The 24,910-nt window shown below is 41.6% G+C and overlaps 3 protein-coding genes and 1 non-coding gene across 8 annotated transcripts; 3 read left to right on the top strand and 1 right to left on the bottom strand.

Annotated features, from left to right (window-relative positions):
• The first annotated feature begins 64 nt into the window (after nucleotides 1-64).
• kri1 (KRI1 homolog) lies at nucleotides 65-8,756 on the top strand. Of its 2 annotated transcripts, XM_067477962.1 has the most exons (18): nucleotides 65-403; nucleotides 528-604; nucleotides 863-965; nucleotides 1,407-1,506; nucleotides 2,097-2,151; nucleotides 2,272-2,321; nucleotides 2,403-2,502; nucleotides 2,591-2,668; nucleotides 2,756-2,865; nucleotides 4,065-4,293; nucleotides 4,381-4,551; nucleotides 5,269-5,347; nucleotides 6,046-6,143; nucleotides 6,233-6,395; nucleotides 7,097-7,227; nucleotides 7,499-7,563; nucleotides 7,868-7,963; nucleotides 8,057-8,756. In XM_067477962.1, the coding sequence occupies exons 1-18, from the start codon at nucleotides 319-321 to the stop codon at nucleotides 8,544-8,546; spliced, it is 2,280 nt and encodes a 759-aa protein (XP_067334063.1). In that variant the 5' UTR covers nucleotides 65-318; the 3' UTR covers nucleotides 8,547-8,756. The 2 variants fall into 2 exon arrangements, with proteins under 2 accessions (XP_067334063.1, XP_067334064.1); XM_067477963.1 differs by lacking the exon at nucleotides 65-403 and having other exon boundaries at nucleotides 528-654.
• LOC137100646 (Z30 small nucleolar RNA) lies at nucleotides 7,272-7,370 on the top strand. Its single transcript, XR_010910951.1, has one exon. It is a non-coding gene; the product is annotated as a Z30 small nucleolar RNA (small nucleolar RNA).
• A 1,030-nt stretch (nucleotides 8,757-9,786) lies between the features above and the next one.
• On the top strand, nucleotides 9,787-13,602 carry spc24 (SPC24 component of NDC80 kinetochore complex). 3 transcript variants are annotated; one of them, XM_067477631.1, is made up of 6 exons: nucleotides 9,787-9,855; nucleotides 10,385-10,575; nucleotides 11,219-11,363; nucleotides 11,464-11,568; nucleotides 12,781-12,857; nucleotides 13,387-13,602. In XM_067477631.1, exons 2-6 carry the CDS (start codon nucleotides 10,410-10,412, stop codon nucleotides 13,488-13,490), a joined length of 597 nt encoding a protein of 198 aa, XP_067333732.1. In that variant the 5' UTR covers nucleotides 9,787-9,855; nucleotides 10,385-10,409; the 3' UTR covers nucleotides 13,491-13,602. The 3 variants fall into 3 exon arrangements, with proteins under 3 accessions (XP_067333732.1, XP_067333731.1, XP_067333734.1); XM_067477630.1 differs by having other exon boundaries at nucleotides 9,826-10,010; XM_067477633.1 differs by lacking the exon at nucleotides 9,787-9,855 and adding an exon at nucleotides 10,026-10,165.
• Nucleotides 13,603-16,330: 2,728 nt separating this feature from the next.
• s1pr5a (sphingosine-1-phosphate receptor 5a) lies at nucleotides 16,331-20,270 on the bottom strand. Of its 2 annotated transcripts, none has more exons than XM_067477628.1 (2): nucleotides 20,095-20,270; nucleotides 16,331-18,942 (listed from the first exon to the last, which is right to left on the bottom strand). In XM_067477628.1, the coding sequence occupies exon 2, from the start codon at nucleotides 18,666-18,668 to the stop codon at nucleotides 17,472-17,474; it is 1,197 nt and encodes a 398-aa protein (XP_067333729.1). In that variant the 5' UTR covers nucleotides 18,669-18,942; nucleotides 20,095-20,270; the 3' UTR covers nucleotides 16,331-17,471. The 2 variants fall into 2 exon arrangements, with proteins under 2 accessions (XP_067333729.1, XP_067333730.1); XM_067477629.1 differs by lacking the exon at nucleotides 20,095-20,270 and adding an exon at nucleotides 19,778-20,057.
• Between the last annotated feature and the right edge of the window lie 4,640 nt (nucleotides 20,271-24,910).

Raw genomic sequence — 24,910 nt, 5'->3', positions numbered from 1 at the left:
TATCTGTTCCCACGTGGATTGTGTCCCGCCCCCTTAATCTTCAAACCCCCGCTGGACGCGTTCTATGGGCACAGCCAAATATATGTGTATATAATAAATGTCTGTATTTACACACACGCGCACCTTCTCCCCGTGTCACAGTGAAAGCCGCTCTAACACGAGGGGACACTATTTACCGGAGGAACAGATTTCGTTACGCCACCGGAAACACGTGGTTTCGCCCTTTCGCGTGTGTTAGCAGCAGGACATGTTGGGATGTTCTCTCTTTACTAACTGAGATTTTACCGTAGCGCAAAGCTCAATTCTGTCAGCAGGAACATGTCGGGCAAAGCGGAACTGAAAATCAACTCACAGTTTGCTGAGAAATACGAAAAATACCGACAAAAGGAAGAATTACAGAGGCGTAAGTGTGGCGCTGCTAGCTAAGTTAAGCTAGTTGAATGCTAACAACACAACGTGGGCCTGTACAAGTTTAGGGGCTTTAAGTTTGGTGTCTGTTTGAGGCTAATGTGTGGATTTGTGTGCAGTGAAGGACCGGTACGGAGACCCGGCTGATGACAGCGACTCCGGTTCGTCTGAGTCCAGCTCTGATGATAGTGAAGTGGTGAGGATCTTCACTTTTGAACACATCTTTATTGACTTGCCATAACAGAGGTACAGTGTACAACAGTTTGATGTCATTTTTGACTCAGTTTGGCAGTTTGTCATCTCTGTGCGTTCGTCTTTTGTCGTGGTTTTTGTACCTTTGGAGACAGTAATCCAATCCAGTCTTCTCCATCAGCTTTCAGGGTGGTCCAGACCCCCTTTATCTGCCGTTCTATACATGTGCTCTTATTTTCTGCACTTGTATTTACCCTTGCAGGAACTGGACCCAGAACTTGAACGAGACTTTTACAGAACATTGTCCCTTCTGAAGAAGAAAGACCAGAAGATCTACCAAAAAGATGCAACGTTCTACTCAGAAAGTAAGCTGTCTGTCTACAGCAAACACGGATTCAAGCCTCTTCTCATTTCTCTTTTCCTGGTGCTCTTATTATATATATATATATATATATATATATATATATATATATATATATATATTATTTTTTATTTTTTGCATAGAGAAAATTATGGTCTCAATCAGGTCTCAGTAGGAAAGGAAGCTGCCAAGCTTACCGGGGTTTTACCTGATATATTAGAAAATAATACAATGAAAATTAAAAATTATTTTAATCAACAATGTTGTTCGGAAGGCATCTCTACAATCCATTGGATTCTATAATATTCTGTCCAAAATCTCTGATCGTAGATGACTCACTGGAAATTTCAAGCAGCGTTAGTAATTACTTTTAGAGAGACTTATGGTTATCACTGTGACCTGAATGTTAAACAAACGGCGCATAATTTTTGTCTCTTGCTTTCAGATGCGTCCACTAGTGACGAAAAACCTTCAGTTTCTAAGAAAGCAGCGAAGCCGATGTACCTCAAGGACTATGAGCGGAAGGTCATACTGGAAAAAGAAGGGTGAGCAAGCAGCTCGTGTGTCGTCATTGACTTTCGGCCGCACCACGTTCAAATTTGTAGTGTCTAAAACTTGTCAGGTTAGGGAATCTGTCAAAATGTGTCCGCGCTGATGTTGAGGAGACGTCCAGTTTTGTTTAGGCAAAGACTCTGATTTAACAATAGAAGAGAAAACATAGCATCAGTCTTCCCGTGTGTCTAAGGATTAATTTTAAATTCTAGTTGTCTATGAAGCCCTCAATTGATGTTCATAGACTGAACATCCATCTGTGACAGGCTTATCAAGTAATGTAAAGCAGAATTTAGCTTAATGTAGTTTTTTCATAATGTGTTTTAATGATGTGAAGCTGCCTTGTGCCTTTCCTAGAACTGAAACCATTAACTGATTTGTTGAATGTCTCAAAATTAATTGGCAGCTACTGTAATGAAGGATTTCATGGCTGCATGAAATATCATTTTTAAGTTACAATGTTACTATGCAACAAACGTTCTGCTATGTTTGTGTTTGTAAGGAGATCAAGGCGTCAGGAAGTCGCGTTTTTACTCCTAGATTGTTGTAAAAACAAAGCTTAATTTTGTACTTACTTTTCCAGAAAATATGAAGATGATGATGACAGTGATGATGAAGAGGCGGCCAAGATAAGAGAGGTAGACAAAGTTACAAAATAACTGGGTTCCCTCATGGATTGGAAGATCTTACCGCCCCAGAGAAAGTAAACTGAACTAAATTTATGTCAGGATTAATAATCTAGCGTTGTTTTCCTTTAGAGAGCAGCATCTCCGAGTTACATCCAGGAGCAAAAGGAGCTGAAAGAAAGGTAAAATTTGCACCTTCTGAATGCGTCTGTATACACTGGTTGTTATACACAGTATTTACTGAAACCAAAACCTGTCCTCAGCTTCAGTAAATTCGTCCAGGACAGCGACGACGATGCAGGTGGTGAGGAAGACAGAGGCTCCCAGCTGCTGACCAGGAGGATCAAAACACAGGAGGAGAAGGTGAGAAGCTTCTACCAGCTGCTGCTCCTCACCTTGATACAGTGAAAAGCATTAGAGATGTGAGATGTAGAAATGTGTCTGCTTGTAGGACAAAGAAGAGACGGATTATGTGGAATGGCTGAAAGGTCAGGCCGAGCTCGAGGACCCAGAGGAGGTGAAGGACATGGTGAGTAGCTGCAGACAGCACAGGCTGGAAGAAAGTGTGTAACTGCAAAACACTGTGGAATAACAAAGCTGGTGTGTGTTGAAACAGCGATACCTAAGGGACTATTGGAATGACCCAGAGCTCGAAGAGAAGGAGCGTTTCCTCAGAGATTATGTCCTAAACAAGGCTTATCTGGATGACGACGACAATAATGAACGGTAAGTAGCTGCTGAAACTATGAAGGAAACATGAAGCCCTTGGTGTACATCCCTAAGTAGCGCTGCACAATATTGGACAAATGTATGTTGCAAAATGTTGTCTTTCTACAATTTTCATTAGCTGGCTTAAATAGCTTCATTTGTAAAGAAGTGATCATTCTAGAAGGATTGGGGCGATGTTGGAGCTGAAAAACATGACCTACGCTCCTTGAACACCTCCCTAAGGAAGTAGGATGAAGGAAAGCAGGAAGTTATTGTTGAGAAAGGAAGTGGTTTTTAGTCAATGTTGTCATTTTTTTCTGAAACAACCAGTGGCAGTCATCCACGGACCACAGGGTCAGTGGTTCGATCCCCGGTCCCGGCCAAACATTGGAGTGTCTCCCAACAGGCCTTTTCCATCCCCAGCTGTACAGTGCCGGTCCAAGCCCGGTGGAAACTGGGGAGGGCTGTGTCAGGAAGGGCATTCGGCGTAAAAACGGCCAAATCAACATGCGGAAAATGATCCGCTGCGACCCTGAACTCACGGGACAGAACACGGGATAAGCTGAAAGGACAAAAAAATAATACAATTTACCAGTGGCATCATTAATTTGCCTCACTTTTTATCGCAATGTGAATATTGCGTCTGTGCACATCGCAGCAGCGATGCTGAAACGATAAATCATGCAGCAAAATCAGTTGGAGTCAGTCCACCTGCGATCACTTTTTTCTCCTTTGGAATTCAATGAACCCGACTAGCAAGATGTTTGGCAAGAGAGTAATTTTCTTAAATGACAGTGATCCCAAACAAACTACAGGAGTTTTGAAAGGAGATCAAAGTTTAAAAGTTTGCATCACCTACATGCAAATTCAGTGGAAGTGGATGCAAAGTTAACCCTAAAGCTAACTTGACAACTATGCACGTTCAGCTAGTATGAATCTCTTTACCATTGGAAGTAACAAAACTCTTTTTATATACATATGTGTATATAAAAAGGAAAAAAGAATAGTACAAACATGATAATTACAGACGTCTGGTTTTACTTTTTTAACACTTCAAAGTGAGAGGACTTTTGAATTTTAAAGATGAAGGTGGAAAACAAAACCTCTCCAGCTAAAATCCACTAAAAAGAATTATGTGTGAAGAATGGAAGTACAACTCTGCTTTTGAGTTGGGTGTTGCAGTCTGCTTTAACAGCAGGTTCTTCTGATTTACTCAGAATCCCGACCTACGATGAGGTGGTCCAGGATGATGTGGAGGATTCAGAAGAAGAAGGGGAGTCCTTCTTAGAGCGGCAGGAGAACTTCGAGAGAAGCTACAACTTTCGCTTTGAAGAACCTGACGCCCAGCAAGTCAAGACGTACCCCCGCAACATCGCCACGTCGGTGCGCTCCAAGGACGACAGCAGAAAACGCAAAAGGGAGGAAGTGAAAGCAAGGAAGCGAAAGGTGTGTTGTCGCATTACAAGAATCTAATCAGTGAAAATGCTTTGGTTCTTTAGTTAATAGAAGCATCTTTCCTGTCAATCATTTCAGGAGAAAGAACAGAAGAGGGAGCAGCTGAAGCAGCTAAAGAACCTGAAGAGGAACGAGATCATGGAGAAGTTGAAGAAGCTCCGGGAGCTGAGTGGAAATGAGCAGCTCGCCTTCAGTCAGGTCGACCTGGACGGAGACTTTGATTCAAACCAACACGACCAGCTGATGCAGGTGAGTCAGTTGACAAGAGTTCGTTTTCTTCCAAGAATAAAAAACATAATTTTCTTTTAAATAAGAGCAAATCGACAGAAAATAATTTGGATCAACTGCCCTGAGTTCTGTGTTCGACAGACTAGACATGTTATGCTAAAATGCAATAATTCAATTCAATTCAACTTTATTTATATAGCGCCAATTCACAACAAAGTCATCTCAAGATCCTTTACAGAATAAAGTCAAGACTATAAAGACGTATAGAAAATTCCCCCTTGAACAAGCCCCAGTCAACAGTGGAGAGGAAAAACTCCCTTTATTGGGAGAAACCTCCAGCAGAACCAGGCTCAGGGTGGACGATCATCTGCCTCGACCGGTTACTTTGCAGCTCAGCGAGACCGAAGCTGCACCTGAGACGGCCTTTGATGCGAAGAAGCAGAATTCAGCTCCATTTGCAGCTTCTTTGTTTTATGCTGTGACAAACTAAAGTCTGGACGTTTGGACACAAAAGAGCTTCAACAGAGTTTCATGGTCTCATTGAGGAGTGAGGCTACAAACACAAATGTTAGGTTTTATCAGCCCGAATGTTTTGAACTAACAGTGTTTTTTGTCAATAACATACATTTAAAATATGTTTGTTGCTAAAAGAAGTCACTCTCCTCTTCTTGGCTATAAAATGAATAATACTAATATTCATAATATGAATCAGCTTTTCTTTTTTTTTTTTTTTTCCAGAACATTTTTGGAGATGAATACTATGGGGAAGAAGAAGAAGAAAAGCCTCAGTTTGATGATGATGACGGTGAAGATGAGGGTAAGCCTGTGATTTCTGCATATTGACTGGTGCACTGTGGCTGAAGCCAGTTTTCAGTCCTGTCGTAAAGATGCAGAATGTAAAGTAAAAATATTTGTCAGCCTTGCTGACACTGATGAGCTCTTCTTTTCTTTAACTAAACTAAATGTGAAAGACAAATGGACCTTAAGTACTGTGTTCAGGTACATCCTCAACTCACAGAGTAAATCAGAAACTCAGGTAAAACAGTTGTCGGGTCAAAATTATCAGAATACAACCAAACGTAATCCACAACCAGAACCAGAGCGAGTTTTATTGTATGTCACAAACTGCAGGAATTCTTCAACTTTTGAATCTGCTAAGTACAAATTCACTGAACTCACTTAAGTCCAGGCAGATTTAGAACAGCAGACCTGCACATGGCTGGAAGATATGTATTTAAACCAGCTCGAAAAATCCTGAATAAGTCATTGATATGTTATCTACAATTTATTCTAATAAATCAATGGCTTTTTTCACTTTTGTCCCAGTAATTGGAAATTTTAAATGTATCGTATGGAAACATTGTTGGTTATTTGTATTTTGTGTTGAAAAACGAAAACATTTTTTTATTAAAGCACAAAACGAAAATGAGATGAAGTGTTACTGTGACTTTGACAGCTCAGGATGTGTGGATGCTTGGCCAGTTTAATTTAACACATGGCTTCTTGTTTCTGCAGAGCACTGGAACTGGGACACATGGACAGGAGAGGAAGGAGAGTATGAGGGGGAGGGTTTTGACGCTGAGGAGCCACATTGTGAGGACGAAGGCTTCGTTGTGAGTATTTTGTGCAAAGGACAGAGAGAGACTGGTGTCTGTCGGTGGTGAAGAGGAATGTGCCCACTTGATGTCATCTATTCAAACAGATGGATGCAGAGTATGACCCCAGCCAGCACTCTGCCTCCAAGAAGAAGAAAAAAAAGGAGAGGAAGAAGATGAAAAAAGAGGATATGCCACAAATGGGCAAGAAGAGAAAGAAATCTCACTTTGCCGAGGTCATCACCAAAAACAAGCCTGTGTTTGATCCTCGTAAGTCGGCGTCTAACGCCTCGTAACACACAGTAGAACAGTGGCAGCGTGATGTAAGTGAACTCTCTGCAATGACCTTTGTGTTACATTTATAAAAGCGTGCGAGTTCCTCAGCTTAAGCACATTAACTAACACATCTCCAGTCAGTGATGTGAGTGGGGGGGTTAGAGCTAGTTCGAATCCCAAAACCAAGCGCCAAACATATCACTAAAGACATTATATTGTAGATTATACACACAGCTGTGAAGGTTGAAAATATTCTCAATGATTTTTGAATTTTCATGTGGTCACATTTGGATTAACTGTCCATAACTGGAGATGGGAGTTTAATTCTGTAGTAACACTACACTAAAGACTTTATTAGTGTCACGAGCAGCTGATGCAGCTGGAAAATAATTCTAAACAATGAAGTAAATCTGAACAGAATATCCACCTTTTTGGGTCAAAAAAAGAAGCTGTGGGATGAGCGTATTAGTTCCAAGGGTTCACTTACTTTTCCACCAGCTCGGTGAATGTTTGTGTTGAATGAACTGCGTCCCTTTAACTTTGAATGCAACAAGCTCTTGGTTTAATTATATTGTGGAGAAACGTTATATTAGTCTGTAAAACACAGACCACCAGTTGAAACTGACCTATTTTTAATTTTTTGGGGATTTTGGGAATAAAGTCAATAATCTGACTGAAGGCTGTGTGTGTTTCAGAGGAGAAAAGCTTCGAGCAGTACTTGGATGAGTATTACAAGCTGGACTATGAGGACATCATAGACGACCTCCCGTGCAGGTTTCGCTACAGGGAAGTTGTGCCCAACGATTTTGGCCTGAGCACAGATGAGGTGAGAACAGTGGGACACTTCAGCTCACAGCTGTAGTACAATCTGTGCAATGATGAGTGTTGAAGGGACTGATCTGGTATTGCTTCCCTCTGGGGAGAGCTCTGACCAGGGAATGATCTCACTTTAATCTTCTCTCTGAGCAGACAACACAGCAGCAAATGTAAAATCTTTACCTAATTATGCAAAAACAAAACAAAACAAAAAAAACACAGAATGTGCTTTGCAAGTGCTTTTCATTGGAACTAATGAGGGATTCTTGTTCTTTGTCCAGATTTTAAAAGCTGATGAGAAGGAGCTGAACAGGTGGTGCTCCCTGAAGAAGACCTGCATGTTCAGGTACTGTCTGTTCTCTTTCTAAAAAAAAAAAAAAAAAAAAAAAGCTTCATTTTTTTAGATGCTAATGTTTTTTTTAGATTTGGTTTGAATTGGATGTTTGGTTTACACTCAGTAACAAACCGTGACAGTGGAAACATCTCAGTCACAGAAGTCTTCCAGTCCTTAGTTTAGTGCTTTCTATAGAAACTGTAAACACATTGTAAACAGATGTGGGCCTTTCTAAACCTTCTGCAAACAGTTCAATTTATCACGTGTGGACCCCAGTCTAGTGTTTTAAAGGAAGCTTTGATAAATGTTTTTTAAGGTCTTTGAAAGAAGAGATGAGTGATTTGAAGAACTATAAAATCAAGGCTCAGAATGACAGGAAGAAGAAAGACATTCTGACTTCTGTATATTCAGAGTGAGTATACCATGATGCACACACAAATCTCACAAACCCCCTAATAAGGGATCCACCAATATGTAACACAATTTATCTAACTTTGATCCACAGAGAAGATGTAGAACTGGCAGAGGCTAAATCCAAGGTGGGGAAGAAGCGAAGAGATCGTCTGAGGAATGCAGAGAAACAGGGCAGAGGAGCAGAGGATGGTGATGAAGCCTCTGTTGTGGACTCTACAGAGGAGACACCGGTCCAAGCTGTCAGAGAGGCAGAGGAAGAAGAGGAGGAAGACATTCTGATACCCAAGAAGAAGAAGATGAAACTGCAAGAGAAACCCCAGGTTTCAGCTGAGGAAGCAGCAGATGAAGCTGGCAAAGTGGTCAGCAGGACTGAGAGGCCAAAATGGTCCAAGAAGAAGCAAAAGCATTCCGGTGGACGTCTCCTGTCAAGAGCTGTCGGGGTGAACATAGGCGGTCGGGAGTTCAGCAGGCAGAGGCTGAAGGCTTACGGCCTGAACCCCAAGAGACTGTACTTCAGACAGCTCGGCAGACAGAAACGAAAAGCACAGGAGAAGAAGGAGAAGCAGAAGAACAAGGAGTGAGATTGGCTTCCACTGGGTTATGTTTTTCATGCTTTCTACATGAAATATGAGGAAGCATTTCTGCTTCATGGCCTCCAATTAAAAGAGTGAATATTTTAAATGGTGTTGAATTTTGACCTGTAAGGTTTATTTATGTACTTGCAGTACAGCATAATAATTGAACGGGTGTATTCCTACATTCTTAAAACTAAAAAGAACTGTAATCATTCATATGATCTGTGTGGAGTTTTTTTTGTGTGTGGACATACTGGCATTATTGTCAGGTTGTTTATATAGGCAAAAAAATGTGTAAAGACTGTGTAAAGATCAGGGTCTCCAACCTTTTTTGCCCGTGAGCTACTTTTACAAAATGAAAATGGCCGAGAGCCACTCGTGCTTTGTGACATTTGTTCTCGTAACTTATTTCAACCCAGACTAACTGATGAGCTGTTTCCCTGAAACTTTACATAAATGTTGGCGTCCACAACTCACATTTTGCTGTGAAACATCTCGAAACATATTTCTGAATGTATTTTTGCCTTTAGCGGCGCACAACTAATTGTCAAATGATACTTTGGTGTGAGAAGGGGGCGGGACTCTTATGAATTACATGTAAGTTATTTTGCATATTGACCACTCAGATTTGACTAATCAAGATTTCAAACTTCTGTAGGATTCGTTAAGTCTTTGGTGAGCTAATTGCCCCTGGTGGACAGAAGAAATGTAGACGTAAAAAACTGAATCGCATTTATTCTAGAACAAATACATCATACGTCACAAAGGTGAATTGTGCCTCTTTACTCAGGGCAGCTGAAAAGATTTTAATGAGCTCTGGTTTGTCTGTAGTTGTCATGGGGGAGGAAGAAATTATTAAAACATTGTGGAGGCATTAGGCTTTTCAGTTATTTATCATTTAGACTCTAATCCATTGCTCAAATTTAGCCAGATGTGGCAGAAGTACTGAAACTCAGTATTTGGGTAAAATACTAAAAAGTGGTGCACTGCAAGTAAAATTACCACTTTAAATGCTAAAGTGCTTTCTTCTCATTGAGGAAGTGACTTCTCCAGGCATCGATCCGACTGAGTTACTGATTTAAAATAAATTGTAACCACGGCAGAACAAAATTTAATTTTCAATAAACTATAAACTTATTAAATTAAATCTATTACTTGTTGTGTTTATTGAGCACTTTTTTGACAAGAGGAACCGTTTGACCTCTGACCCTGTGCAGCAGGCGGCGTTGTGCGCATGTCCCAATTCTCCAACTACCACAGAAGAAGAGAAGAGGCGCGCTGCCGCTCAGTTTAAACTACGGAGGCGACCTGTCCGGTATGTGGCGTTACGTCCAGATCGTCCTCACATAAACATTAACAGATATAACGTGTGTCAGTGGCGCTTTAAGGCCCATTTAACGTTGCAAACAAACGCACCAACAGCGACGTGTTTTTAGCTTTGACGGTTGAACATTCACCGAGGAGAAGACAGTAAGTGTACGGACGTGAAATAGGCGAAATATCGAAGCTAGCTTGCTCCCAGCATCGTCACTGGTCGAACGCGTTGCTTTTCTGTTGTGTGGGACATTTCACTTTAGGAATCCTAAGCGATTTCGTTTTTAGATTCTGCTCAGTAGCAAACTGATGTACGTATTTTTGGTAAATACTGTTGGAGTATTGTTACACTGTGTGGTTACTATGTGCAGTAACCACCACTGCACAAACACGCACTGACTGGTTGGATGTTGTTGCTGATACTGTAAAGCTCGACAAGCAGCGACTTTGTCACACTCAGAGCTTCTCACGGAGCAAAATGCGTAATAATTTTACTTTAATTTGTTTTGTTGTGTTATTTTTTTTTTTAGTTTAGTTCTAGTCGCTGCAGCCACAATGGATCTGGGTCATAAATTTCAAGACCTGGAGGAGACTGGCGAGACACTGGTGGCCTTGATCAACAGCGCCCAAACTGAGAAACTCGGAGGAGTTAAAGATGAACTCCAGGCTCTATTTGACCAGCACATAGAAACCAAAAAGATTGTGACAGAAATTTTAAAAGGCAAGTAGTGAGAAATTTAATCTTTTTTTTCACCTTTTCAAATCTGCTGAAGTTTTGTAAAAAATTATCAAAGAAGTGGAAGAACTCTGTACTTGTGGAGTCAGGGGGTCGACCCCTGGCTCCTTCTGGTCATGTCAAAGTTTCCTTGGATACAAGACTGATGAAGGAGTTGCTAAGAATACCAGCTTCTAGGCTGGAGCTAGAAGAAGCTACTACAGAACAGCTACAGAGACACAGACATGTCCTAAGATTATGGCTGATCTGAAGCAGTTCTGTAATGAATGGTAAAAACCTCCTGATGGTTCTGAAGCTCTGATCCAAAACCACAGGAAGCTCTTGCCTAAGGTCGTTGCTTCCAAAAGAGGTTCAGCCAATCATTAAACCAATTTTGCCATTAGTATTTCCACCATCACTTTGTGTTTTAAAAAAGAAATGAAAGATTATGAGTTTGTGTTCTGTCAGCTTAGAAATATTGCGTGTTGATAATTGTGACTGGTAAGGATCAGATCACATTTCATGATCAATTTATGCAGAAAACCAAGAAACTGCCAACACTGCAATAACTCTTTTTTTTTTTTTTTGCCACTGTAAATAAAGTTCTTGCTTTCACTTTCACTTATTCCTTTATCTCCTCATCGCACAGAGAAAAATGAGATTCAGGAAGGTGTTGGCCAGAGATTCCTGGACATGGAGGAGGAGAAGCAACAAAGGGAGAGGGATCTGATGAACCTTGAGGAGCAGCTGAGGCAGTGCACAGCCAAGAGCCAGATCACTGACTCAGAATTACAGTATCTTTTTGTTTAAAAATTTGTTTGGAAAGTTCAAGGCTGTGAACAGCGTGGTTTGAAAATCCTGTTTTGCTTCGTTCATCCTTAACCCCCCCTCCAGGTTCCTAAAGGGAGAACTGGAGCATCTGAGAAACACTAATCACGAGCTTGAGACTCTTCAGAATGAGGTGGATGAAGACACCACAGAGATCATCCCTTCAGCAAAGTCAGTGTTACTCAGTCACAAATAAAGTTACATGACTTTCTATTGCCTTCTGAAATATGCACATTTTTATGTTTGTCTGAACTTACAGAAATTATTGAAAAGCTGTACAGCAGACAGATGTAAATGGGTATATTGTACACTACACGTCCAATGAGAGATTACTGTCCTCGGTCATGAATAAAAAACCTTTTAAAGAAAAATAAAATTTGACACCTCACCCCCATGTGGGACATGAGCAAACATTACAACATAGCAAACTGTCTTATCAAGACAGAAATAATTAGATCAAGTGTTCACTTGACTAAAACGTTGCACCACCACTTTCATTCAGAACATTTCTTCTGGTTGAGGCGGAGTCTAATGCGACTAAAGTGGTTACATGGTGCATTTTATTGGGCTTTTATTCGGAACATTAGTGGAATATTTGGGTCTGTTGGGTGGTTTTGAAAATCCGAACACGTCGAATAAGGTATTAGCCCTTAGTTTTTGCCAAACCTGAAGATTCTGAGGCGAGTTCTAAGCATTCCAGGTCTGGCAACATCACTGGTATGTACGATAAGGTCTCTGTTTTTTGGACAATGCAAAGAAAATTATTGACATGTGTCCTTATAACTAATTTATTGTCCCGGTTACTTTTTACATGTTGATTAATGTTTTATTAATCATTATTCTGTTCAGAAAAAACATATTAATGTGATCATTACCTTTTTTGTTGTTTTATGTTTCTATGCTTTACTTTTTTTTTGCTCTTGCTTTTAATGTGCTTGTGTTGCACTTTCAGATTTGCTGGCAAATATAAATTGCTTTATAAATAATAATTATTATTATCATAATTTACCAGGGCTTGTCCCCTTTGTATGCTAGTAAATTGCACGTCTTTAGTTTCTATTGGTTCAGATATTTGACGACAACATCTTAGATTCTATCAAAATTATACTGGCCATTTTCTATTTGCCAGTATTTTTATGTAAAAACATTCACTCGTTGTCTAATAATCTAGTAAATGGCATAAAGATGGTAAAATGAGGGCAGAAACCAAACCACACAATAATTGGAAAAACTTTGTATATTAGCTGGCAAGAAAAAACACTTCAGTTTAGGAAAACAAAACATGCATTTAACTTTGCAGCTCATTTGCTACCAGACGTGTTTTAGCATTACTGAAAGTAGTTTACTGCATTTTCATAAGTTTCTTTAATCTTTCCTTTACAGGTATGTGGCACAGATGTACTACCTGATAACCAAGATCAAGTGGGAATATGAGACATCACCCCACATGTTAAAAGGAGGTACAGTTGTGCTTTTTGCTGTTATTTGTTCAGTACTTTATGACATGTGTAAGTTTGTGCTGGTGATATGGACGACACGGTTTTTAGACTGCCAGATAATTATTAATGTGTGCACATTTAATAAGGTTATTGAGGAAATATATTTAGCATACATCAATGAGCCATAACATTAAAGTCACTGCAAGGTGAAGCAAGTCTCTTAAAGTGGCACCAGTCAGTAGGTGGGATGTATTAGCCAGCAAGTAAATGAGACAGTTCTTGAAGTTGAGGTTTGGGAAGCAGGAAAAATGGCCGACTCTGACAAGGATCGAACTGTGACGAGTGCGTCTCCAAAGCAGCATGTGGTTTGGGTCTAGCAGCCAGTACCTACCAACAGTGGTCTAACAGGATGACTGTGCAGCCACGTTGATGCACGTGCACATTTGTCGATCAAAAATCTCTGAGCAGTTTCTTACTATTACAGGAAATGTATCATAATGATCTTGATAACGATGATCTCCAGTGAAAGCTTCACTTTGTTTTTTGGCAGTGCACTATGGAGCAGAGTTGGCAGCACCCATCAACATTGACACCTCCACGCAATCACCAATTGACGTAAGCGACAAGCTGTGGAGCTTTGTCAGCACTGAATAGTAGATGTGTTCTCATAAATGTTTATATATTGTCCTGTAAATGTGTTTGGTTACATTCTATACATCCTTTATATTGTCTTCAAAATTAAATTTTCCTAATGTTTAGTTAGAAACATTCTCTGAGGTATTTTATTATTTCACGTATTGACGAGGCTACGCAGACTGTCTGTCACTAGATGTCACTGCAGAGCTAAACAGGGGTGAAGCAAAGTCAGTTTTAATTGATTGAAGAAGTGTTGTGCAACACAGTGAACAGCAGTAAATAGGTTTCATGTCCAAAAGTGTGAAACCACATTGAAAATCTGAGGTGAAGCAAATCTCAAACGAGACCTTTAAATCCACCCGGATGGAGGCTTCAGTGGAGAAAACACAAGGAGGTTTGAGCTGGATACAAATGAGGTGTGTGTGTGTGATAAATGACAATAGCTGTCAAAGCATAGCCCTTTAAAAAAATAATGGTAAAATTCAAAGTGCAAAACCAGCACAAAAGCAAATACATCAATGCTCAAGACCATGTAATACGGAAATACAACAGACAGAAAAACCAAAATTAGAGCATTTTAAAATTTAAATAATAATTAAAAATAAATAAATAAATAAATAAATAATAATAAAACATCATCATGGACCTGAGGAAACAGGTTTTAAGCTGTGTTTTACATGTGGAAACAGTCACACTTCAGGCTTAAACTACATGTGGCAGTTGTGCAGCGCAGGGCCAAAGTATCTGTAAGCTCACTGTTAAGATGTGGATCTTGTTCTCGGTACAGATGGCTACAACATCACCCGAGGCCTCCACCTCAAGTTAGACACATACTGCAGAGCCCCAACCACTGAGAGCTGTGCAGACCAGTAGCACAATGTGTTTTACTGGGAGCCAGTCAAGCAGTTTATGACCTGGTTCATGTATCACTGTCCTGATTGTCTTTGTTACTGCACTGCTCTTTTTTTGTTGGACTAACTCTGTCAGACGTGTGATTTTTGTAAAGATCTACCAGCTCAGATGAGACATTGCTGAGAGAGAAGCTTCCTTTTATGTTTTTGGGCGTCGTGACAACCAAGCAAATTCCTGCTGAACGCGCCGAGATGCTGAAAGCTTTCAAGTGGCTTGTGGCTGATTAGCCAGACTAGAGGTTTTTAACCTCTGATTGTGCGCTTACATCACTGTTATATCAACTAAAATGTATATTTTTCCCATCAAATGGAAAAATCCTGGTTTGGGTTGCTCTGGACTTTGCACACATACTACTGGAGGAATTTAACTATTTCAGCAATTTATCAAATTGTCAAATGTTTAACCACTTTTTACTATTTTAAATCTATTTTATTCTCCTTTACATTTCCATTGTTTATTCATTATTTCAAGTTTTTCTAGCTAATAAGGTTGTGAAGCCACATTTTAACTGTTAAGCTCATTATTTGTTCCCTTACAGTTGCCACGGAAACTCTTTCAAAATGGCCATTAGTGACTAATTTCTCTAAATCGCCATGTTACAATAAGAACCAGCAAGAACTTTCTGCCTCCCGTGACGTCTCCCACCCTGTCGACATGTCTGTCTGTCTGTCTGTCTGGCCCGAGGCTCAACTGAATCACTGGTTTGGGCAAGTCGGGTTCATTTCGTGACCAAATCGAATGTTTCTGGTTCTCGGTTTACACTGTAAACAATGTTTCTTTGCTGTTACTGATGCATCTAGATGTCCATTTCTGGCACATTTACCTTTAATTATTTGCCAGGTGCTTCTGGCCAATTAGACTCGTGACTCACTCAGTTAGCAGAAAAGCTAAGTTGGGAAGAAGAAGAAAGGGTGAGCAACGTACCATATGGAAAAACAATCAGGCCACGATGGTGATGCATGTAAACAAGTGTAGTGAGACTTGACTGATGGTGCCCACGTACGGTTTCTGTTGTGCAAAGCATGCTGATTGAATACCCATGGGCCTGTATTACTGAGAACCGAAACTTTCTTCAACCTTCTTTGAAAATGTGCCACAACTGCGTACCCCTGCAGAAAGGCAGGTGGCCGAATGTAGGCTGGGTGATCTATGGTGTTGGGGATGTTTCTACTCACATGTACCATAACTTGTAAGAATCACGCACCAAAATGTGGTTTCCTTACGGTAAACAGCGCACTGAATACATACACAGGCTTCTTGCTTAAACTCTAGCTTTTATTACCCACAGCGGTTTTAACAAGTGGTTTCCATGGAGGTGGGGGTTGGTTGTGTCAAGAACCTATTCGTCAAAGTTTGGTTTCACTTCGAAATGTTTACTGTCAAGAGTAAACGGGGTCAACTAGTTTGAGTCTTTGTTGAGTGGAATTTTATATTCATCTTTGTGTCAGCTTCACACCTATAACCACTGGTCCTCAGCAAGTTTTATAATTAAGATCTCTATGAAACTTTTTACACGTATTCATGTACTTTTTTTTACAAGTACTCATCATTATTCATTAAAATAATTAAATATGTTTAGTGCGGGGGCAAAAATTCTTTATTAAAAAAACAAGCAAACAAACAAACAAAAAAACCATCCTTGCATCTTCTAGTGGCTTCTGGGGTCAATATTTGCAGAAAGCAACAGCAACTTAATATCAGTGTAATGAAAAATTTCAATTTAAGCTAATATGAATGTACTAAACAGTAGATTATCAGACTGTACTTTATACTAATCAAAATCACACGGCCTGTGCTTATTCAGAAATTTAGTTAGTTTTAGTTTAGTTTTAGTCAGAGACAAATAGAAAATGTCAGTGTGAGAAGCGAAACTGCCACATTGTCGGTTTGAAAACTATTCACAGAGCAAATATAAATGTAAAATTCACATGTTTATTCAGTGCGTATATGAAATTGACATAACTTAAGTGAGTTTTTTTTTTTTTTTTTTTTACACAATACAAAAGTTCAGAACAGACTATAGATATTTACAAAGTATAAAAACATCCGTAAATATATATTTTTTCTTTTTACATGTATTTACAAGATGACAAAAGGGAAAGTGTTCTGTTCAAGGTTTTACCACAGTGAAGTTCCTCAGTACTTTGAAGCCCACACACAGAGATGTCTGGGTTTTCACAGATGGTTTTCACGGGCATCAAGGTAATACTTGTGCTCTTTCACAAGAAAATCAGACATTTCATGATATTTAGATGAAGTTATCTCATCGCTACAGCTTCAAAACACAAATGTTTGCACCCAAACTGTGGTGCATCAATGCAACGTTCTAGTCTGTTCACCCGTCGACAGTCCTCCACTGTCAGCTTTTATTGCTTTTAGTCATTCATCATGTGTTGCTACATATGTCGAAGGGACCTCCAAAGCTGCAAACCGCCAAGCACAATCCCTCCATATGACGTCGTCAGTGCGTCTCCCGGCCGCTGAGCCTCTGATGTTGGTCGTGGGGACCTCTACCCAGCACTGCTGCTGACCAAAACTCACATGGCACAGATTACATGGGTTTGGCAGCAGGTCCTGGGTGTGGATGCTCTGTTTGTAACAACATATCATTATTGGCTTCACAGGCAGAGGAGATGACGATAAATCTCCTGCGTGAACTTAATGCCTGATCTTTCTGACCATTATGCACAGCATGGCTGGCTTTGGATTTTCATTGGATGTACACGAGAAGTACACGATGGACCTCCCCTGACAAATACTGGCCTTGTTTAGTCTCAAAGACAAATGTAATGCTTGATTCCCAAGAAGCTCCAACTACTATGAAGGCAGGGAGATTTTCAAGTCACCCTTGTAAAATATATGCATTGTTTTGTCTCCCAGCTTGCAGAGCTTTCACAGACAGTATGTCAAGCATTAATAATACCGAAACTGTGGCACACTGCATCACAAAACGTCAGCTCCTCGTACGTTTGCTCGATTAGAGCACGTACTTAATGCAGTTCAGAGAGGAGCGACGTGGCCTAATCAGTCGTCTGACTCTTTGTTTGAACGCTTGCTGTTTGGGCAAAGTCCAAAAGAGTCTCTGTGTCAAATCTTACACATCCTGGGGTAAATGGCTTTGATAGTGGAGGGTGTAAAGTTACCGGAAGACACGGTTGTATCCAGTCCCTCCAGTCTGTGAGAGGCTCCTTCTGTCTTAGTGGTGCTGCAGTCCAGGAAGGGCATCCCAAACTTCTTCACTTGTCCATCTTCTGTTATGAGGCAGTGTCGGCACAGCAGACGGATGATGGCCCTCCTCATGTCCTTGCTGGTCAGCGTGTAAATGATGGGGTTGAGAAGCGAGTTAAACATGGCAATGCCCAAGAAGTAATCAGCCTTGAAGAGGACATCACAGCTTTTGGCAGTACAGCAGAAATCGAGTAGCAGGAGGATGAAGAGGGGCAGCCAACATAAGATGAAGACCCCCAGGACTATGGTGACCGTCTTCAACAAGGCCATGTACTTCTGGGACTTGCGGTAAAGGCCTTTGCGGTGTGGAACCGAAGCAAGGCGCTGGGTGTTAACCTTGACTATACGGAAGATGCGGACGTACAGCACCACGATGGACATGAGGATGGCGCTGAAGATGGTGATGCAAAAGAGAATGTAGCTCTTGGCGTAAAGCGGCAGGACCGTGGAGCACTGGTCCAGACGTCCCATGCAGTTCCAGCCGAGGACGGGCAGGATGCCCAGGAAGACGGACAGCACCCAGCTTGCTCCGATCAAAGCGAACATCCGCCCTTGTTTGTCCCCTTGGTACGGCTTCATCCGCACCATGGTGACGTGGCGCTCAATGGCAATGGCCAGCAGACTGATGACGGAGGCGGCCAGCATGATAAACACCCCCCCCTCCCTCAGGAACCACAGCACTGGGGTCATAGTTAGCGTGTTGGCGCCTGATGTTATGATGTTCACCATGTAGGTGAAACCTGCGAGCATGTCCGACAGAGTCAAGTTTCCCAGTAAATAGTACATGGGCATATGGAACTTCTTGTTCTTCCAGATGGCCAGAAGAACCACAGCATTTTCTACGACTATCAGCAGGCAGACCAGCAGGAACGCTACGGCCTCAGGCTTCAGTCCTTCATTGTCCTGTCTCCCATTCAGTTTGCCCGTGTAGTTGTAGTGCTCTATGAGGACGGCGTTGCTGTGGTACGCAGCGAACATTTCTCCTGAGGAGGGGGATATAGGGATCACAGAGGGGGCTACAGCAGGATAGCCGGCATGGGGGGGCTCTGCAGACATTTTTTGGCATCTACCAGAAGTGGATGTTTTAATCGTTTCCTCTCCTACTTAGTTTCTCAAATTAAATCCACAGATGAGGCGTCATAAGTTCCCCTGGTTGCGCACTGACAACTTAGAGAGAAAGATGCTGACAGCTGTTGTAGGGGAAAAGTGCTTCTTTTGATGCTATCAGATAGGATTTCCTGTGGTTTGAGAATTTTTCCTCCAAAGAAAAAAAAAAAAATCACTTCTTTTCAATCCCCATATTGGCCACTAGGAGGCGATGAGCTCCAGCCTGCGTGAAACGAGGAGGCAACACACAAAACCATAATTAACAAAGGTTAAAAAAAACACATTTAATTAAAGAAACTCTCCACATTTAAGAGCTCACAGTAATAATTGCACAAAGTCACATCATACCAGATCATGCAGGAAACTACCACATGTTTTTATAGGGGAAAAAGAACTTGAACTTCAAACCCTTTCAAATTGTAAACTGACCCTGATCCAGTGACATCAAGCTTTTCTTGAACACGATCTCACAGTATAAAATGTGCGGGATGTTTATTAGATGCATTTAGAAAAAATAAAAAGCGATATTGTGGCTTTAGAAACGTAGACAGTTATGACGAATGTTCGACTGGAATTTAAATTGATACCATGAACAAAAAATGTGTATCAGACATGAGTCATGACGTAAAAACATATAATTACTGACTCATTAATTTAGTACTTTTCAGTAGTAACACATACCCACACAGTGGTAACATTCTACTGTAAGTACTACGAAGCTTCTTTACGCTGCATTTTACTTTTGGTACTTTTGTAATTGTATTTCTGAATTGAAGAAATGAAATAAAAGTTCAGGTTTTTCACAGTAACTAGTCAGAAATCCGTGCGAATTAAACTGCGCATTTTCAAAATTCTGCAGAAACACATGGAACAAATCGGCTCCGAGCTTGTACCTACATGCACCAGGAACAAGTTCAGTACTGCTAAAATCCTTTTCTCAGTAAGTGAATGGGATTAATGCCCAGAGACATCACGGTCTTTCCGCAGCGCTGCTGCTCACAGTACATTTCCAAGCATTTACTTCAGTTTACCTGAGTATTGCGCTTGTGTATTTGTACCTGTCATCTGCTATGTTGGTCGAATCATAAACTACTCAAAACCTCCTCAGCTCTTTCCTGGTTCGGTGTCGCTCCTACTGACCCCGAACAGACCGGCAAATCTAATTCCAGATCATAATATCATAATCCCTCTGTCGTATAAACCATAAATCCGCCTTTCGCAGTAAAACCGTGGAGTGAGTCAGAATGATCCATGTCACAGACTTAAAGTCACTGGAAGTGTGTCACCGAGCAGCTCGGACGCACTACACGACTCTTGCACACAGCTTCTCTGCTTATTACATATATATTTAATAAGAAAAATTTTTTCCACGCACCTGGAGACGCGTGTGAATATCCAGTTTTGAGCGGCAGCTGTGATCCCACGGTGGGAGCGGAGGACGCAGGCTGCCGATCGGCGCGGAGACGTGAGTGTGATGTGGGGATGGAGCAGGGCAGGACTCGACACGCAGTGGGTTGGTCTCCCTCTCTCTTCTCCAGGGGTTTTCTCCTCCTCCTACTCCTCCTCTTTAGGAAATACTGGCAGCTCAGACACAGTTAATGTTCCTTAGAAGAAAGTGAGATTCTCACCTTATCAGTTTGCCCTGAGGTGCGAGCTCCTGTCAGCGGTGCCAAGTGCATTTTCCTCCTACTATCCAGTGTAGTTATGACTGTGCTGCTGCGGCTCTGTGTTGCTCATCAGGTTTGTCAGATTATGTTGTAAAAGTGCCAATAACATCCAGAGCATGGACGTGAACAAACACTGGAGGAAGGAGAGCAGGTTTTCAAACACTGCAAAGAAGAACGAAAACAGAAAACTAACTTGAAGAAAATGTGTGAAATGAAGACGGAACCAAACTGAACACTAATGAGGGAAATGAGCAGGAATTGGTGTTTGGATCAGTAATAATGCAGCCAAATAAAGCTGCTCACAATCTGTCCTCACTCCTCTGATCTTCCTTTGGTGTTTATTCCAGACTTTTAGGGGTAAAACCTTTTCCCAGACCGCTTCACCTGTCCAGTCCCCACTACATCCCTCTAGCCTGTTGCTACTGTCCAGAGGTGCCATCCTGTTTTCCAGTATGTCAAACCTGTATGGACACCTGAATGGAAACTAGGCCTGGACCTGTAGAGCTTGGGCCCTGCAACACGGCTGTGCACACCCATGGTGCTTGTGAACAAAAGTTCACAAGATTGTGAATCCAAAGTGGTTCACAAGCTTTGTGCTTGTGAACAAAAGTTCACAAGCGTGTTCACAGCCATGTTGCAGGGCCCAAGCTTGAACAAACGTTCACAACTTGTCAACTTTTGTTCCTCTGTGTTCGAGCGAGCAGCAGCGAAAGTGTTGATAAATGTGTTGCCCAGCACAGTCCCTGGGCCTGCAGACCCTCAGTTTCTGGCCTCCCCCCCCGTCACACAGAGAGTTTGTCTCCTTACTCAGTAAAGGGAGATGATGAAATGTACATCGTGAACACAGACACGCAGCCCTGTCACTAATGAACTGCAGTATTTCTGACATCATTTTCACCAGTGCAGAAGTGTTAAGATGGCCTTCATATTTATATTTGTTCGTCTTGTTTCGTCCGTAGAAGCATGTAACATTTAATTTTACATCTCCGACACTTTTCATACGAGCTGGTTGCTGCTTGGATGCGTTAGCTTCCTTGGCCAATAAACAGGATTGTGACTCTGTTGCTCCCATCCAGTATCTTCTGTCATGTTTTGTAGTTGCCATGTACAGAATGGGCTCATATCCCCACATGTAGTATAAGTAATAGAATAGATTGACAAATTGATGTTTATTGATTGATCTGTTGTGCCAATGTGTCACATTTGATTCAACCTTCCTACACACTGTTAGCTCAGTCGCTGCTCTTTCATCACCGTCATGTTTTCTCTGTCTCTTCCACACATACAGTTAATAAAAGAGAAACTTCACACTCGTAAGTAAACTCAACCACAGGTTAATTTGGAAAAACAGTAATTTGTGAGTGTGGTGCAGCTGGGTCTGTTCTGCAGCCCAGAAACCCCAGATTTCAGAAAATAACTTGCACAGATCTGTTATTATGTTTTAGCTCACATATTTCAAATGTGACCTTTTTTTTTGGGCGAACGTGCCTTTTATGGATCTTATTTTTTCCTAGAGATCAACTCTGCACATGTTGAACACACTTTCTCCGCTTTCGGAGAAAAGCCATGAAAGCCACAATGATACAAATCACAAAAGGTGATTACAAACCATACTAGTGGTTATAAAATCCTCCTTTACCTTTTAATCAAGCTGTTTGTCTTTGGCTTTGTTGTGGAAGGTGCTAAAGAAATTAAGATTAGTGGTGTTTTGTTGTCACCCTGAATGAGCTGATTTCCTCTTTTTTTTTAATTCTGACTTCACCGTCACACTAACAAACACCACAGGAGAGATCCCAGCAAATCTCTTATCAGCAAACTCTGCATCTCTTCACCTGCCAGTGTCGGGTAAGAACCTCCCACGACCACTTTCTGATTAACTGAAACCAGTTTCTCAGTCAAGTCTTAGTTTAGTCTTTTGTAATGGAAGAATTCACACTCTCTCTCTAAACGTAGCAGTAATTTCCTAGTAGTTGGCCAAAGATAATTACGTTTAAATCCTCAACTAGTCCAGATGCTGCGAGACACATGGTTCCATCCAGATGATAATGTATCGGGACCCAATGGGATCTGGACACTGTCACAACAGCCCGTTCTCATTCCCAAAGCATGAAAAAGTGTCCTGTCCCTCCTGCTTTGCGTGCTGACGCGTAGCGAACCCGTTTGCATTGGTGATCAATGCTTGTAGCTGTCAATGTGGTGCAAAGGAGACGCTAATGCCTCAGTGTTTGAGCGTAAAGCAATGACTTACTGTAGAATATAAAGTGAAAAAGTCTCAAGGGAGGTGGACGGTACAGCAAGTCAGAGGACTTTTCCACGGGAGACCAGGGTACAGGTGTTTTTCTTGTAACGTGACGTAGCCTGAAGTTGTTTTCCTAATGTTAACGCAGTTTTTGTGTGTATATGAATGATAGTAATTCATATACACACAATAGTAACGCCGAGGTTTAGCTTTGGAAGGATGTATTCTAGTATGAGCAGATTGAATTATTCAATGTGTCATTGTTACCCAGTTGTTTTTAACTGTCAGCCAAAATTTGAAAAAAGCCTTTTTTGTTTCCTCAAATTTCTGCACTTTTCATATAACTTTTCTTAAATGTGCAAACGCATGTTGTGCACGGAAATGAACTTTGTCTTAAACTCTTGCAGCCAGACGGTCGTTAGCAGTAAACATAGATTTGAACGTCGTCATTGCTGCCACTGTTTTCAAAATGTTGCTCCACAAATAGACAGTTTAAACTGCTTTTGTTGCAGTGTTCCATTGTTGAACTGAAGACAGAAGTATGCGGCAAACCAGCACTTATGCCTGAGAGTACGACCATCTCTGCATCATTCAGTTTCATCAGTTCTGTTTGCAATTTCAGAGACATTTTTAACCCTTTTACCCAAACAATGGTGATTGTTGCTACAACTGTCTGCAAGGATCGTCCAAAGCCCCCGACTGACACTGCTCAGCCTTAAAAAAGGAGGGGAAATTACGTAAGGCCAGAGGGCGGCTGAGTGCAGCCGGGTCTGGACCTTCTCTAAACAGGAAGTGGCCTCATTGTGCCTAGAAAGGAGAGGGATATCCTTGAGAAAAACACAAATGAAGTCATTAGTCGGAATTGACACACGAAGGCGGGTATGACTACAGAGTGACGTGCAGCCAACACATAACCTACAACTTACTCACTTCCACTTTTAGCGGTGGAAGTTTCCAGCACATCATGAAGACTTCATTAGACACTGATTGTTTCCTCCTGGGATCTTGACTTCAGCAGCTGTAGGCTCATATTTGAGGTTCTACTTGGAATCGTCACGTTTCAGTTTATTCAACTGATCGCAGCAACATGACTTATGAAAGGCCCGGGGTCTTTCCCAGGGTCGGTGCTTCGATTCCCGGTCCCTCCTGCCTACGTGTCAATGTGTCCTTGGGCAAGACACTGAACCACTGCAACATTGCAAAGAAGATCCTGGTATTCACAAAGCCGAAAACGAATAACGGGTAGAAAACAAAGACTATATAAGCTCATAAACTGTATTGTATTCATAAATGACAAAAGTGTTAAAGATGCCAAAGGATTGAGGTTTTGCAAAGATCCATGAAAAAAGTATGAAAAAAAAGTGGATTTCCCAGACTCGTCCCATTATTTCCAGTATGTTGCCAACGGCCTGACTTTTTTTTTTTTTTTCTTCATTTCCTTTGATCCCTAAAGACACATTCATGGGTATGTGGACACGTTCTACACGTGCACACTGAACAACATGAGGCACATGTGGTCACACCAAGGAGAAGAAAAGTGCAGCTGCATAACAAATAGGATGAGGAATAGTGCAGTGCACAAAATGTGATGTTTTCGTTGAAGTTTTTTGTGTGAAAATCATCTTTACTTGTTTTAAATGTGTTTGGGTGGCAGTGACTCCAGTGTGTCCTGAGTATGTCTCAGGGATGGATGAAGTGTGTGTGTGTGTTTGTGTAATAATGCAGTAGTGTAAACGCAGCTTTTAACCACAATGAACTGCCCCCCCCTCACAGGCTCTAAGTGGCAGTTGACCCCCCGCTGTGACACTGTGACGGACTCCCAGCGTGCAGCCTCTGATTAGTTACCAAACAGAGACCTGACAGCAGGACTCTCTGCTCTGTGTCTTGTCCCTCAGATGGGTTCTGCTGCACCACGGCCTCCTCCCCTCAGCCCGCAGGCAGACTGTTAGCACACAGTGACCAGTCCAGACCCACCCAGCTGTGTCACTACTCGGGGGGGAGGGGAGGGGAGGGGGTTTCTGCATTCAGTCAGTTCTGAGCAGGAGTCCTGGCTCTGGCTCATTTTTTCCTGTGACGTTAATGTTCTTACAGAAAGGAAGTGGGTCCTGTTTTTTGTCGGGCTTCAGATTTGCGGCTGTTTGTGAGGAGACGACATTGTTTGTCTGGCTGATGGAATGTTTGTGTAAATAATCATAATTTTTTTTGGACAGACTGTAAAACGTCCCACTTGTCCTCAGCTTTCTGCTTCATGAAGCCCCGTGGTTCAGTTCACACACTGTAAACAC

The sequence above is a fragment of the Channa argus genome, chromosome 15 (genome assembly GCF_033026475.1).
Source record: "Channa argus isolate prfri chromosome 15, Channa argus male v1.0, whole genome shotgun sequence".
Lineage (NCBI taxonomy): Eukaryota > Metazoa > Chordata > Actinopteri > Anabantiformes > Channidae > Channa > Channa argus.
Note: the sequence above shows the minus strand (reverse complement) of the source record. Positions and strands in the feature narration are given on the sequence as shown.

What these genes read in the sequence shown, in the direction of transcription:
- spc24 (XM_067477631.1), top strand. Translation starts at nt 10,410, where the DNA reads ATGGATCTGGGTCATAAATTTCAAGACCTGGAGGAGACTGGCGAGACA. An exon ending in TGTGACAGAAATTTTAAAAG is followed by an intron (nt 10,576 to 11,218) that starts GCAAGTAGTGAG and finishes CTCATCGCACAG; the next exon opens with AGAAAAATGAGATTCAGGAA. An exon ending in ACCCCACATGTTAAAAGGAG is followed by an intron (nt 12,858 to 13,386) that starts GTACAGTTGTGC and finishes GTTTTTTGGCAG; the next exon opens with TGCACTATGGAGCAGAGTTG.
- s1pr5a (XM_067477628.1), bottom strand. Translation starts at nt 18,668, where the DNA reads ATGTCTGCAGAGCCCCCCCATGCCGGCTATCCTGCTGTAGCCCCCTCT.
- kri1 (XM_067477962.1), top strand. Translation starts at nt 319, where the DNA reads ATGTCGGGCAAAGCGGAACTGAAAATCAACTCACAGTTTGCTGAGAAA. An exon ending in AAAGGAAGAATTACAGAGGC is followed by an intron (nt 404 to 527) that starts GTAAGTGTGGCG and finishes ATTTGTGTGCAG; the next exon opens with TGAAGGACCGGTACGGAGAC. An exon ending in CAAAAGGAGCTGAAAGAAAG is followed by an intron (nt 2,322 to 2,402) that starts GTAAAATTTGCA and finishes ACCTGTCCTCAG; the next exon opens with CTTCAGTAAATTCGTCCAGG.